Source organism: Sinocyclocheilus rhinocerous, unplaced genomic scaffold (genome assembly GCF_001515625.1).
Source record: "Sinocyclocheilus rhinocerous isolate Xijiao unplaced genomic scaffold, SAMN03320098_v1.1 scaffold523, whole genome shotgun sequence".
In the NCBI taxonomy this organism is placed as follows: Eukaryota; Metazoa; Chordata; class Actinopteri; order Cypriniformes; family Cyprinidae; genus Sinocyclocheilus; species Sinocyclocheilus rhinocerous.
Window position 1 is genome coordinate 270,511 of NW_015626042.1, and position 15,151 is coordinate 285,661.

Genomic DNA, 15,151 nt, shown 5'->3' on the forward strand with positions numbered 1-15,151 from the left:
CTGGGGCTGGAGCCAACACTGGAGCGAGCCTAGGGACTAGAACCAACTGCCTTTTCCTCCTTAGATTCATAGTTTGGTTCGAGGTGAAAGGCGTGGTCCGCGGACTTGACACTGGAGCGGCCGGCGGGCTTGACAACGGGCTGGACGGCCGGCTTGTTCTGGATCGGGACTGGACGCTTTCCAGATACTGGAGGATCCTTTCCCTCCAGCTAAGTCCTGTGGTGTCTGGGAGGTCCACGGGGCGATAACAATTGGCCCCGATCCTGAACAGAGAGTTTAGCGTGGCGTCGTCCGCCGCTGTTTTCGCGGCGATCCCGCAGAACTCCCACGCATACTCCACAAAGGGGAGATCTCTGCGGGCCAAGGCGGAGAAGCGAGCAGCTATTTCCATGCCGCGGGAAGAAAACAAGGGAAAACAAAAGACTTTTCAAAAGGAAAACATAAACACGGGGAGAAGGGGTGCCGCTTACTGTTTGTGGGTCCGGTATTCTGTCACGTTGTTGCTACTGTGAGGGAGCACGGAGCGAGGAACGAGGAGACGAGGAGTACATCAACAAGGAGACTTTAATTATATCCAGGGAACCAGGAAAACACACGTAGCAGGAGAGGTTGACATATACAATACCGCACAGAGAACTCAAAACAAGAAACACTTTAAATACACAAGACTAGAGGATGGGATGACGAGACACACCTGGAACTAATGAAACAATAATTGCACATGAGGGAAAACTGGGTCATGGAACACGTGGGGAGCAAAACACAAAACACGGAACAGAGTCTGACAGTTTTAGCACACAGTTATGTTTATTTTAGTAACATTAGTAAATCTTTAGATTTAATTATTTCTGTTACAGTGTTACTAGATAGTATTATTTAGCAGAGATTAAGTTCAGGGATTTCTGAAATAATAAAGACTTCCAGTATGATAATCGGTTTAGAAATAAACTCAAACATCACACATTCATCTCACAGACGTCTCTTTTATATGAGGGTTTTCATCTAGAATATAGAGTATTTACAGTGTTTGCAATGTGTCTAAAACGTTTCGTGTCAGAAGTTTAGAAAGTGTTAATGATTTTAGATGTTTATCAGATGTTTGTACATAACAGATGCTTTCCAGATGAAGCACTCTTTAACAGAAATTTGAGATGTGCTTATGCCTGCATTGTAAAGAATATTTATTACAAAAAGGACTGCCATAAAGTATTATAGTAGTATAACCATCATTGACAAAAGTATTAATGCACAGTAATAATAAAATAATAAAGCTAGCTCAAAGATAAGTGTACAAATAGTAAATGTCAATACGCTCTGAATGCTGTTTTTATTTTAGGTTTCAGTACAAAACACTTTTGTTAGCATATCATGTACTGTATATATGCCATTTTAAAGATCAGTTTAAACAGTTGATTATTAGTGAAATATTATAATGTGCTGCCACAGATGTGCTGTCAGCTCCTCTTCACATACACAATGTTCAGATGATTTTGGTTCGTTCACTCTGCTGACGGCAGGTCCCGCATTACAACAACAGCCTGCGGAGACGAGGAAATCATCCATGAACATTCTGCCTTCACTATTACAAATGAGGAACATTTACAGTCAACCAGTCATGATCGCAAAATAAACCCAACAGGGTGATCAGGGATACATTATCTTACTCGTTACATGACTACTTACTAAAAAAAAAAACTAAAATAAATCATGAAATACCGATTTGCCTTTAAATTATTTTGTTAGCTTACTTGTAGAAACCAAAGAGAGACAGAACAGGAGCACAACTATGTAGGAAACACAGGTTTCCCCCAGACATATTTAAGCGATGAATGCTATGATTCAAGCATTCTAGAGTCATATATTATATTATAAATGAAATGAATGTTGGTATACACTTTACATTTGTCATGTTAACACAATCTTTGAATGAACGTTAAAATATTAAATGCACAATATTGTCAATTTTCGTTATTTGAATTTAGCATGACTTCCTTTTTCTCCTGCTATAATAACCCAATCAGAAAAGACCTCCAGCCCAACCAGAGAGCCTGTGGAGCTTTCACAGGAGGAAGGCTGTGTGAGATGAGATTACCTGAGTCCCGCTGGATCGCAGCGCTGCCCTGGCGAAGAACGTCATGACTACAAGCAGAACGCCTCCTATCAAGCTGTGACAGAAGAACACTAGCTCCATGTTTTTCATGGGCATCTGTGAAAACGAAATGAGAGTTTCTGTTTGTATAGGCACATATTTTGAATCTATTAAACCTGCACATGCATAATATCTCACTGGTTGAAAATACACCCCTCTATCACCCTCATTTCTTGATTTGTATTCCTCATAACCATGTTTTTCATTTAATAATAAGAATAAGAACCCTCACATAATGTTGTTCAGCATAAATTTCCTCCTCCTCTGTGTGATTCTCATACATATTAACCCAATGTGTGTGATAGATTCCAGCAATTGCTCCGGAGAATTCCACCAAAGCAGACAGCACTCCAATGACTGAGATGATACTCAGAGCAAGGCTGGCTGTGATCTGTGAGCAATCAAATCGAGACACAAACACATCAACAATATATCAAACACATTTAAACATTCTACAGAGAACATGTTGTAGTTAGGACACAAGAATTCTCAAAATTGTTCACGAGTAGCTCACACACAGTGAAACACAATGGCTAAACAGACACTTACCATCTTTTTGGAGGGGTTGCGCTCAGACAGTATATATAGAAGGCCACAGATAAAGAACTGCAAAAAGCCAAGACATTTAGTATACATTTAGTAAAAATAACGAAAATAAAATTTTGCAGTATCCATCAGATGAGGCATGCTATATGACCATTCTATTGCCGTTTACGATCACCGTCAGGGACTATTTTTCCAGTGGAAGGATGGCATTTAATTATTTAAGCTTAATAAAGTAACATATAATTTGCTTTTAATATATGTATTGTGTGGTAACCGTTTTACAAAAGCAATAAACCCTGTGAAGCCGTGGTTTACAGTGAATTTAGAACAGCTGAGGGGCATTGTTAGGCACTTCACAACGTTAGCTAAATTCACTGTAAACCACAGCTTCATGCGGCCTATTGCTTTAACTCATTGGTCTCAAACTCAATTCCTGGAGGGCCACAGCTCTACACAGGCTGCGTCCGAAAACTCTAAAATGCTGCCTTCGGAGGCAGCATTCCAAGGCAGGAAGGCATCAAGGCACGTCCGAATCCAAATTCTGCTATTTAGTTCAATGTTATAATTATACTGTTAATTGAGTTAAAATTATTTGGTTACTGACACAATGCATTTTTCATGCATTCTTTGTTTTTTCAGTGATTTCAAGGATAGAGGTGTAGATCAATGGATTGTGGCTTAGAAGTTTTCTTTAAAGTCTTTAAAGATCTTAAATACCTTTCAAGGCAAAACATGCAAATATAGTCAAAAGAGATGTGCAAATCAACATACCAAGATCCCAAGCCAGAATGGGGTGAACTGATCCGCTGAGATGAGTGCATCTGATTGCACATTCATAGGAATTGCAAACATGAATAGACCTATACCCATCATCACCAGCACAACCTTACACAAGATATACGAAAATGGACAAACATAAAATCAATAATAATCAATATGCAATATCAACAATATTGCTTACGTAATCTTAATGGGGAGAGGGAAACACCAATGGACAAATACAGTTAGGCAGAGACACCTAGTGAAAACCGGCTATTTGTTACACGCTCTCTGATATCTATGAAGTTTTGAGTCAAAAGCACAAATACACAAATGCTTGTTTTTCTTACTTGTTCTTGTCTTCGAATGACCAGAATAAGAAGCTCTACCTTTATTCTCCCTGTATAAGTGTTAAAGCGATGTGTGTGGGGATGCATATGCCTATTCAGAAAATGACTATGAAAACTAAACGTCCTCTGAGACACATTCACTCAAGTAAAAGTGTGAAAACTAGCCTTGGTTTCCCCTGCATGGCATCAGCATCAAACTACATGCCTATTATAGAAGAGTGTAGTACTGCAAAGAATAAGCCGGAGTGATCTTTGCTAAACTTGGTTTCTGTGATTGAAAGGACTGTGCGATGAGGAGGCGTGTTCTGTGTCTCACTCCGATACTCTTGGGTTGTCCTCTGAGGAAGCGGTGCACAGGTTTACTTCCGCCCGTCACGGTGGTGATGGCCTCTGATACGCTTGCTGCTCGATCCTCCACCATCACTACAGCACAAATCACAGTCAAAGCTATTATAATTACAGTTTTGTTCAAGGCTTTGGGCAGTGTTTTCTAGAATGGGTAGTCTCAAGACATGACCGGACAATGGATAAATGGCAAATTTCAAATAATAATGGTAATATGCTATTAGCCTGGAAAAAGGAGTGAAGCTGACATTAAACTTTTTAAATTATTTAAACTTCTCCTGTGGAAGACTGAACAGACTGGATCCAAAACCTTCAGATGACACACAACTCATGTCTCTGTTTCAGTGAATTCGGCACACACTGGACACACAAGCGGAGTGAATGTATAGCATCACAAACAAGTACTTGTCCAGTGTCTTTCTGCTAACAGCACATGGTTCCTGAAAATGTGTCTATAAAAATGTGGAGTCTTGAAATTTCAAGGGTCTCAGTTTTGACTCTGTAAATGTGTGTAAAAATAACCTGACAAACAGTGTTCAAACTATACCGTGGACTTTGGGACTTTTTCTTTTTAACCGGGGGTGGGGGGTGGTTGCTTTCGTGCGCTTGCGCATGCCTTAGGGCTTACAATGACTTACAAAGATACATAACAGCTGCAAGTGTATGCACTACTTGCTTTACGCAAGCACTATATAGGATAAATCACTATACAGGATTTATCCTATTATACTTTATCGACACGAATTGATAGGTGAAACAACAAAACCCCCCAAAATTTCACAAATCATGTTTTCAGGGGAGCCCATGTCTTATTAAGGGGAGCCGAGCTGCCCCTAGCTCCCCCGTAGTTCGCACCCTGCTGACAAACCTATTCTTCTGCCTTAGTCAGCTATACTCTACCTCTTGCCCTAATGCCCCAGTAACCACCTATAACACCATAGCAATTGTCTGCCTGCCTACCAATGCTTTAACCACCCTGAACACACTAACAAACAACACACTAGCAACCGATTAGGAACCAACTAGAACACCTAATCTGTCTGTCATTAATGCTGCAAAAAGTATTGTAATGCTTAAAACCTTCAAACCTCAAGACTGTGTACTGCATCCAATCTCAAAGCCTTTTTTTCTGTCTTCCAGTCAATTCCAAGCCATTCTTCACATTCATTCAAAAAGAAGTCTACACTTCAGCAAACTGTAAGTGGGACAATCATACAATTCATGGGCAAGGAAATAATCAAACAGTGCTTAAAAGATCAGTATGAAAGCTTGTCAAATACCTGCATGTGTCTGTGACAGAATCACCAAGATGAAAACAACGCAGTTGTGCAACTGCACAGAAAAGAGAAACATGAGAAGAAAACAGTGGGAGGGAAGGAATGGGCGGCCACTACAGGATGTTTGGGAAAAGAGGTCAAATCTGAGCCAAATGCTCAGAAAACAGAAACAATGGTCAACTTCATGAAGAGAAAGAAAGAGCAGAGCAGAACTGTAAAGCACGTCTCAGTGCTGTAAGGCATTCCTCAACTCAATTTTAAAAATGTAGAATGTTTTGGCAAGAAAGAAGCATGCGGATTGGTGAGAGAGTTGATGTTAAGGCAACTGTTAGAAAGAAAGGAATGGAATGTAAAAGCTCCCAAAAGATAACAGCTGGTTCATATGACAAACTAACTGGATCCAGATGTATCTCACTCTGCTTTACTAAGTTCAGTTTGGGAGTCTCATTTACATTTTCATAAATTCAGATTTTGAAGTAGTCTACTTTGAAACACATGTCTTTTCATGTCAAGTCACATTTATTTGTATAGCGCTTTTAACAATACAAATTGTGTCAAAGCAGCTTTACAGTATCAAATAGGAAAATAGTGTGTCAATGCAAAAGGACAACAGTAAACACTCAATTTTCAGTTAAAATGAACAGGGAAACATGTAAACCTTTAAAACTCTGATACATGCAGAGCAGTTAAAACATGTCCCTTATGTGGCAGTGTCACACGATCACTAAGATTTCATCCAGCAGGTGGAGCACGAACGGCAGTTCACAATTATTGGATACAATCTAACACAATGCTTCTGATAAAGATTTAAAGATGTGCAGGATACTTTTGCAAACAAAGGTGAGTCTAACTGCGAAATACATGTTATTGCGCCATCTAACGCCAAAAAGGTGCCACTGGGATGGGTGGAGAGGCATAATTTTAAATGCATTGGTTACATCTGCTTTACTTAACCAAGCCCCTCCGCTGGCATTTTGAATGAATTGAACAGCATGATCGATAGTGCTGTAGTATAAAGAAAAAGGCTCAGATGGAATTAAACTATTGATGCGCTTAACTCCATGATTAGAATGGGGGGAAGAAAGATAGATAATTAGTCGCTTTTTTTACCTGAATATTTCCGTGTTGCTATACCAATAGGGTTAATGCGAAAAACATTAAAAGGGGGTTTGTGAAAGGGGCCGATCATGTACCCTTTGTCTGCTTTCTTAGCTAATAGGCTATCTACGACGTCAGGCTCTTTTATAGCAGACTGAAGGACGCTAAGCCGGCGAAAAAAACCTTCAGCAGATCAATTAGTAGGTAATTATGAAGATTTAGAAGAGGTCCTTGTGGCTGGAATGTGGTGGAGTCTGGATATTCATTTTATATTGTGCAGGCAGAATTTTCTCGAGTGGCCAGTCGAAGATAGATGAAGCTGATCTGGATCTTCGTCTTGGAGGTGGTTGGACTCCTATGGGTAATTTGTCGATGTCAATGTGGTTGGATTGAGTTTACTCTGACATATCTGCGGAGAAGATGGCCTGTTCTTCAGTCTCAGAACAAGCCATTGCCATGGAAAGAAAGGTAAGAAAAAAGATTTTTATTAGTCACATGACGAAGTGCAAATGTCTGTGACTGAAGAGCATGCGTTTGAACGGTCTTAAATGCAGTTGATGATTTGGAGCAGGTGGAGTAATTGATCAGCTGAGCAGGTGGCGATTAGTGGTCTGCCTGAACTACGCTTGAATTCCATTTAATCACTCAAGCTCCATTTTTTTCTTCGACCACCTTGTGAATCGACACCCCCAGGGCAGGGTTGCCACCTTGTGGATAATCTAATTACTGCAAAAAATATATATAAAAAAAATAAATAAATGTGCATACAAAGTATGCACGGTTACAAAAATCTGGCGGTGCATACTATTCTGATGACTCATGATCCAAAAAAACGTATCTTCCTCTACTACTTCACATGACTTTAAGTTAGAGGAGGAGAACAGCTTAGAGCCCCTAGAGAATGGAAGTAGAACTACAAACTACTATAATCCATAGTAACAAAACTATGGACTGTTACACTGTTCTCATGTCCGTAACTTGTCAGCTTGTCCTCACAATTATATATGCTAGACTGCTTATTGCTGCAGCTGTATAAACACAGTTGCGAAGATGCTACTGCTTACATGCTTAGTATTTCACTCCTGCATACAAATGCAAGATTGTTAAACATGACACTTAATTTAATGATTGCTTATGGTTGCTCATTTAGAAATGAAGGCAGACCATACAACATGCAAAGTGAAATGGACTAAGAGTGTTCACTTATCTTAGATGTTGATTTCAGATGCTTTCTGAAGCATGTTGCAACTGCTACAGCAGCACTATCCAACAACTATTTAAATGTTGAACAGCAAGTTTATTGGCTGCTGATGTGAAAAGAAATGAATCAGCTCTGAATAATGAATAATTATGTGATTATATCAGATTTTAATAACAATTTAGAACATTTATTTATAACAGATTTATATCCTTAACATCAATTTTGACCTCTGAGTGGACTTCACAAAGAGTACTTCCTGTTTTATGATTTTCTCACTCACATTTTTGACCAGTGTGAGTGAAAATGTGACTGTAGAGAAGCTGCTGGGAAGGCTCAGAGTCGATCAGGTCACCACTACATTTCAGTTTAGTTCCTATTCTCCTTGTTTGTTGCCTTGGTTACTGTCACGATCACCACTCCATCCCATACCTTTGTCACTCAGTCTTGGACTTCATTTCCCATCATCCTCTGCTTGGTTTCATCACTGATTGTCAACAGCTGTTTCTCATTAGTTCTGTCTATAAAAGCCTGGTTCATGTTTATGTTGTGAGTTACTGTGATTATTCTTTGTGTATTCTCTTGGTTAAATTCTCTTACTGTTTATTAAAGTATATTGTGTCGCCCACCATACATGTGACAGAAGAACCTACCCAACACAATGAGTATTTTAAGGACTGTTTTTGACACAACAGCCGGTCACTGGAGGATTATGTGGAGGAGTTCCTGGAGTATTACCATGAGGCACGCTGGGACAATGAGACTTTGAAACGGCTCTTCTGGAGCGGGATGGATGACATTGTTGGACAGATGCTGCTGTTGAGGAAGGATTATTTTCCCTTCATTGAGTTCATCAACTATATCTTCTGGATGTGCTGATTATCCCTCACCGTGGGGGTCATTGAGGATGACTCCACTTTTAAATCCAACTTTCCAGGACTTTGACACCTCCAGCAGCCATCTCTCTGCCTCCTCCAGAAAGGACACATCGTCCCAGCCCAGAGTGCCCAGGAGAAAAAAAAGCACTTCCATAATGCACTTAAAGTGCTCTATTTTCACACACTAATTTTGTACTTAATATACAAAAATTTATTTTTTAGTACTTCTTAAAGGGGACATCAGATGCCCATTTCCACAAGTTGGTATGATTCTTTAGGGTCTTCATGAAATGTCTATAACATACTTTAAAATTTGTCAATGGTAGTGTAAAACAACACCCTTTTTACCTTGTCAAAAACAGCTCCGTTCACAGGGTCCCGTTTCGGTGCATGTCCCTTTAAATGCTAATGAGCTCTGCTCACCCCGCCCCTCTCTTCCGTGGGGTGAGCAGCAGTTCTCTGAGACTGTTAACTTTAGGCGCATTCATCGTGGAACTTGCTAACTAGCACATTATTAGGAAAGGTGATTTGCTTCTGTAGGTGAAGCTGGATCACGAATGATTTGCGCAAACATAAACACATTTAGGTAGATAGGGGGGCGCATTCCCTTCAAAAACAAAAGTAATCCTCTGCGTCTTCAGTGGCTCAGATGTCGGGAGTAAATGACGACTGCTATGTTCATTATTACATCCAACAACCGAACACCTCAATCTCTTAGGAGACATTCTTGTCTACATCTGCTCCGGCATCGTCACAATGGCGGACTGTTCACAGCTCATTCAGGGCGGAGCTAAGGTAAAACACCAGTGTCAATCAACAATCGTGGGAGGGGCCTGCCAAAAGTATATCACACTGCCAAGAATCTGTGAACAGCTTGATCTGAGAAAGAGCCAATTATTTATGAAGATTAAAAAAGCACTTGGTAGGGATTTTTATCATTATAGGGTGGTTGTGTACACACACTGCCAACACACATTTATGTTCAAACACCATGTAAAAGTGAATTTTCCCAAAATAGCATATTTGAGTACACCTAACTGTAGTGATGGCGAGATGAAGCCTTATGAAGCGCAAAAGGGTTAATTTCTCGAGGCTTCATTTGCTCACAATACCACCTGGTGGCCAAAGCGTGTAAAACAAGCAGATACATTACAGATTACCTGATGTGATCTGTGATACACTGTATTTTGCGCCAGTGAAGGCTTAGAAATAATGGTGAAGAAAAAAATCAATTTCCACATAGACTAATCTATTTATATGAATATGTGTATTTTCTAGTGGTATATAATGATTGTATAACATAATATAACATAACTGTGTAATAAACGTATTAGCTTGAAATTAATGGGGCTATCAAATGTGTGTAAGTCAAGTCTTTGCTCATAATAGGCAGGAGGGGCAATATTATTAGTCTAAAACTGGAAAGTGGCTGGGTTTAACATGGCAGAGGACTGCGCATTTACAAGATTCGAACCGCTTCCTGAACCAGTCAGGCCAAGTGAGGCTTCGGACGTCATCAATGACGTCATTGCTCTAAAGCGATACAAACCTCGATACGTGCTTCACTGAAAGCTGCCGGGATTTCTCGAAACACGCTCCGAAGCCTCGGCACAGAACGTAACATGACTACCTAACTGTTCTTAAAGGGATAGTTCACCCAAAAAAGAAAATTGTGTCATTAATTACTCACCTTCATGTTGTTCCAAACATGTAAGACCTCTGTTCATCTTCGGAACACAAATTAAGATATTTTTGATGGAATCTGACAGCTCTCTGACCTCCCATAGACAGCAAGGGTCCTCACAATCAACGTCCAGAATCGTAGCAAAGAGATCTGTAAAGTAATCCATGTGACATCAGGGGTTCAACCGTAATTTTACAAAGCTACAAGAATACTTTTTGTGCGCAAAAGAAAAAAAACAACTTTATTCAACAATTCGTCTCCCTAGGGCGTCACCCTAGCACCATTTTAGAGAATATCCACTGAACGTAAACAGCATATGCTATTCTGTGTCAGCAGTGGGAACGCGGCACAGCTGATGTTTACGTTCAGTGGATATTGAACCTTTTATAACCTTTTTTTCATTCAACTGAAGAAAATGTTCATCCATCCATTCTTTAACATCCTTTAGACATGCTAGCAGAGAAAAAAACAGAATCGCTAGAAGCTAATGGTAAATAGAGCTGGGTATCATCTGCGTAGATGTGATAGGAGATCTTATAATGCTCAAAGATCGAGCGCAGGGAAAGCATGTAAAGGGAAAATAAAACTGGACCCAAAATTGAACCCTATGGCACTCCACAGGTGATCGGCACTGGGGATGATGAAAATTCACCAGTTTCTACAGATATAATCCTATTTGAAAGATAAGACTCAAACCAGTCTAAGGCAGCATCACAGATGCTAACCTCGTGATTTAATCTATTTATCAGAATGCAATGGTGCATAGTATTAAATGCTGCGCTTAAATCCAGCAGAACAAGGACTGCACAGTTTCCAGAGTCGACTGATAATAAGATGTCATTTGTCACTCTTAAAAGGGCAGACTCAGTACTGTGCTTAGCCTTAAAACCAGACTGAAAAGGGTCTAAGAGATTAAATTGTTGATTTCAAATTAAATTGTTGGAGATTAAATACGAAGTTGGTTTAGAACCACTTTTTCCAGAACTTTCAGCAAAAAGGCCAACTTAGAAATGGGTCTATAGTTATGAAGTTCAGAAGAATCTAGGTTTGTTTTTTTGAGCAAAGGGTGAACCCCGGCATGTTTAAAGCGGGATGGAACAGTGGTGCTATGCAGGGAGACATTTATAATGGAAAGTACACTAGGTAAAACAACATCCAATACCTCCTTAAAGGGTTAGTTTTCCCAAAAATGAAAATTAGCCTGTGTTTTACTCATCCTCAAAGCATCCTAGGTGTATGTGACTTTCTTCTTTCAGACAAATCCAATCGGAGTTATATTAAAAATTGTCCTGGCCCCTCCAAGCCTTTCAATGGGGGTAAGCGGGTGTTGGTTGTCAACAGTTCAGAAGACGTGAAATAAAGTGCGTGCATCCGTAATAAAACGTCCCTCACACGGCTCCGGGGGGTGAATAAAGGCCTCCTGTAGCGAATCCATGCGTTTTTGTAAGATAAATATCCATATTTCAAACGTAATAAACACTTTTTTCTCACTTCCGTTGACTGTGGTACGTGGAAAACGTTCAGGCAGATGACGCAGGACGTATGCGTCGCATGTGCGGACACTTTTTGTTTATTTCGTTTGAAATATGCACGCATATTTATGCATGCACTTTATTTCACGTCTTCTGAACTGTTGACAACCAACACCCGCTTACCCCCATTGAAAGGCTTGGAAGAGCCAGGATCATTTTTAATATAACTCCGATTGGATTCGTCTGAAAGAAGAAAGTCACATTTTTGGGTGAACTAACCTTTAAATAGGGTAGCAGGAATAGTATCGAGAGAACAAGTGGTTAATTTCATATTGGAAATCACAGCCGACAAATCAGAGTGAGATATAGTCTGAAAAGCAGACGGACTAGAAGAACTAATCTGCAAATTATAACAACTTTTGGGAGAGGATGATATAATCGAGGACCTAATACCAATAATCTTTTTTATGAAAAAGCTGAAAAAGCTGTCACACAGATCTGCACTTGGAACTAAACCGGATGCAGTTGGAGGATTCAACACAGAGTTTACAGAGTTTAATAGAGTCTTCGGGCAATGGGATTTTTTTTGCAATCAAACTGGAAAAATTGTTGGCCCTTTGCAAAGAGACAGCTTCCTGGTATTGAGCCAGACTAGTTTGCAAAAGTTGATAAGAAATTTGCAGTTTGTCCCGTTTCCATTTTCCTTCTACCCTTCTACATTTTTTCCTTAAAGCTCTAACATCTTCATTGAGCCAGAGATGCTTATTTCGTTTGGTTTTCTTAACTTTGAGAGGGGCAACTGCATTTAATACTTCTGTACAAGACGCATTAAAATAAATCAATAACCATATCCTCAACATCGAAGCCTTGTGATCCCAAAATAATACTGCCAGCTGCAGAAGCTAAAAACAAATCTTTAAAATGCGTAGCGGTAGATGAATTTAAGGGGCGAGCAAGGAAAGTAGATGGCTGGTAATCAGAGCTGCAACAAAAAATCTCACCGTCAAACACAACTGGCCAATGATCAGACAAACCAGCATCTCTTACGTAGATGTCTTTAATGGGGATATTTGCCCTAGCTTATGTGTGGGACCTGATACTGATTGCTTAAGGTTAAAAGAGGCTATAAACTCTTTTACAAGAGGCTTTGAAGGACAACACAGATGTATATTGAAATCTAATTATGTGGCATCAATAATGGTTCTCTTTTGAATGTTTGGACAGATTAATTTAATATCACCACTGATTTAATTGCAAGTTTGTTGCTTTGTATAAAATGCTTCATTAAATGATGATGCAAATATCAAATGGTACTACATGAATAATACAGGGCCACTGTGGACACACAAGCATAAAGCATGTGCCTAGAATGCCTTTGCATATATCCAGCCCTAGGGGTCTGATCAGAGAAGAAGGAGCAGTTCACCATAAAGCCACAAGAGGACTGTCTCATCCACAGATTTCTCTGACCAGTGTTCTATTTTATTCTTAAAAGCATGGCATATTTCAGGCACTTAATATGGCACTAACATTACTAACATTACTGTTTTTTTTTTTTAATAGATATAAATCTACTTGTCATGAGTGCCTGAAATGTAAAAAACAAACCAAAGACGCATTAATTACCCTAAATAATTATCAACATTTTAGCAAAATTAAAAGATAAAAGATATTCTCTCCCAGACAGTATACATTTCAATCCAAAACCGTGAATTTGCTGGTTTTTAATAATCATTTTATTAAAAACTGCATTAAAATATTTGATCAGTTGACAAAAATACAAGCATTTTTATATATACAAATACAAAAATTACATTATATGAATTTAAACTGACAAGAAAAAGAAACCATTCCGTTAGAATTGTTAGGAGAAACCACACAACATGAGCTTTTGAAATATTGCCATTTTTCTTTAAATGTAGTTGTATTCTCTGTAACTTATTAACATCTTTGTCTTGTGCAGACAATTAGCTATAAGCTTTCAATATGAACAAAGATATTATTGTTAATTTATATAATTTTTAATATTCTTGAGTTCAGCATGTAAAATATAAATAGTCTATAACTGAAACCATCTATGCAAAAACTGTAAGCAAGTATTGCAAAACTTCTCACACAGATCTGCACTTGGAACTAAACCGGATGCAGTTGGAGGATTCAACACAGAGTTTAAAGTGGAAAATAGAGTCTTCGGGCAATGGGATTTGTTTTGCAATCAAACTGGAAAAATTGTTGGCCCTTTGCAAAGAGACAGCTTCCTGGTATTGAGCCAGACTAGTTTGCAAAAGTTGATAAGAAATTTGCAGTTTGTCCCGTTTCCATTTTCCTTCTACCCTTCTACATTTTTTCCTTAAAGCTCTAACATCTTCATTGAGCCAGAGATGCTTATTTCGTTTGGTTTTCTTAACTTTGAGAGGGGCAACTGCATTTAATACTTCTGTACAAGACGCATTAAAATAAATCAATAACCATATCCTCAACATCGAAGCCTTGTGATCCCAAAATAATACTGCCAGCTGCAGAAGCTAAAAACAAATCTTTAAAATGCGTAGCGGTAGATGAATTTAAGGGGCGAGCAAGGAAAGTAGATGGCTGGTAATCAGAGCTGCAACAAAAAATCTCACCGTCAAACACAACTGGCCAATGATCAGACAAACCAGCATCTCTTACGTAGATGTCTTTAATGGGGATATTTGCCCTAGCTTATGTGTGGGACCTGATACTGATTGCTTAAGGTTAAAAGAGGCTATAAACTCTTTTACAAGAGGCTTTGAAGGACAACACAGATGTATATTGAAATCTAATTATGTGGCATCAATAATGGTTCTCTTTTGAATGTTTGGACAGATTAATTTAATATCACCACTGATTTAATTGCAAGTTTGTTGCTTTGTATAAAATGCTTCATTAAATGATGATGCAAATATCAAATGGTACTACATGAATAATACAGGGCCACTGTGGACACACAAGCATAAAGCATGTGCCTAGAATGCCTTTGCATATATCCAGCCCTAGGGGTCTGATCAGAGAAGAAGGAGCAGTTCACCATAAAGCCACAAGAGGACTGTCTCATCCACAGATTTCTCTGACCAGTGTTCTATTTTATTCTTAAAAGCATGGCATATTTCAGGCACTTAATATGGCACTAACATTACTAACATTACTGTTTTTTTTTTTTTAATAGATATAAATCTACTTGTCATGAGTGCCTGAAATGTAAAAAACAAACCAAAGACGCATTAATTACCCTAAATAATTATCAACATTTTAGCAAAATTAAAAGATAAAAGATATTCTCTCCCAGACAGTATACATTTCAATCCAAAACCGTGAATTTGCTGGTTTTTAATAATCATTTTATTAAAAACTGCATTAAAATATTTGATCAGTTG

The 15,151-nt window shown here is 38.9% G+C and overlaps 1 protein-coding gene across 2 annotated transcripts; it reads right to left on the reverse strand.

Moving 5' to 3' along the window:
- Positions 1–891: 891 nt before the first annotated feature.
- Positions 892–5,499, reverse strand: LOC107709426 (membrane-spanning 4-domains subfamily A member 4D). 2 transcript variants are annotated; one of them, XM_016513899.1, is made up of 7 exons: positions 5,430–5,499; positions 4,121–4,227; positions 3,467–3,580; positions 2,699–2,755; positions 2,382–2,540; positions 2,093–2,206; positions 892–1,538 (listed from the first exon to the last, which is right to left on the reverse strand). In XM_016513899.1, exons 2-7 carry the CDS (start codon positions 4,223–4,225, stop codon positions 1,500–1,502), a joined length of 588 nt encoding a protein of 195 aa, XP_016369385.1. In that variant the 5' UTR covers positions 4,226–4,227; positions 5,430–5,499; the 3' UTR covers positions 892–1,499. The 2 variants fall into 2 exon arrangements, with proteins under 2 accessions (XP_016369385.1, XP_016369393.1); XM_016513907.1 differs by lacking the exon at positions 4,121–4,227 and having other exon boundaries at positions 5,430–5,497.
- Positions 5,500–15,151: the final 9,652 nt, after the last annotated feature.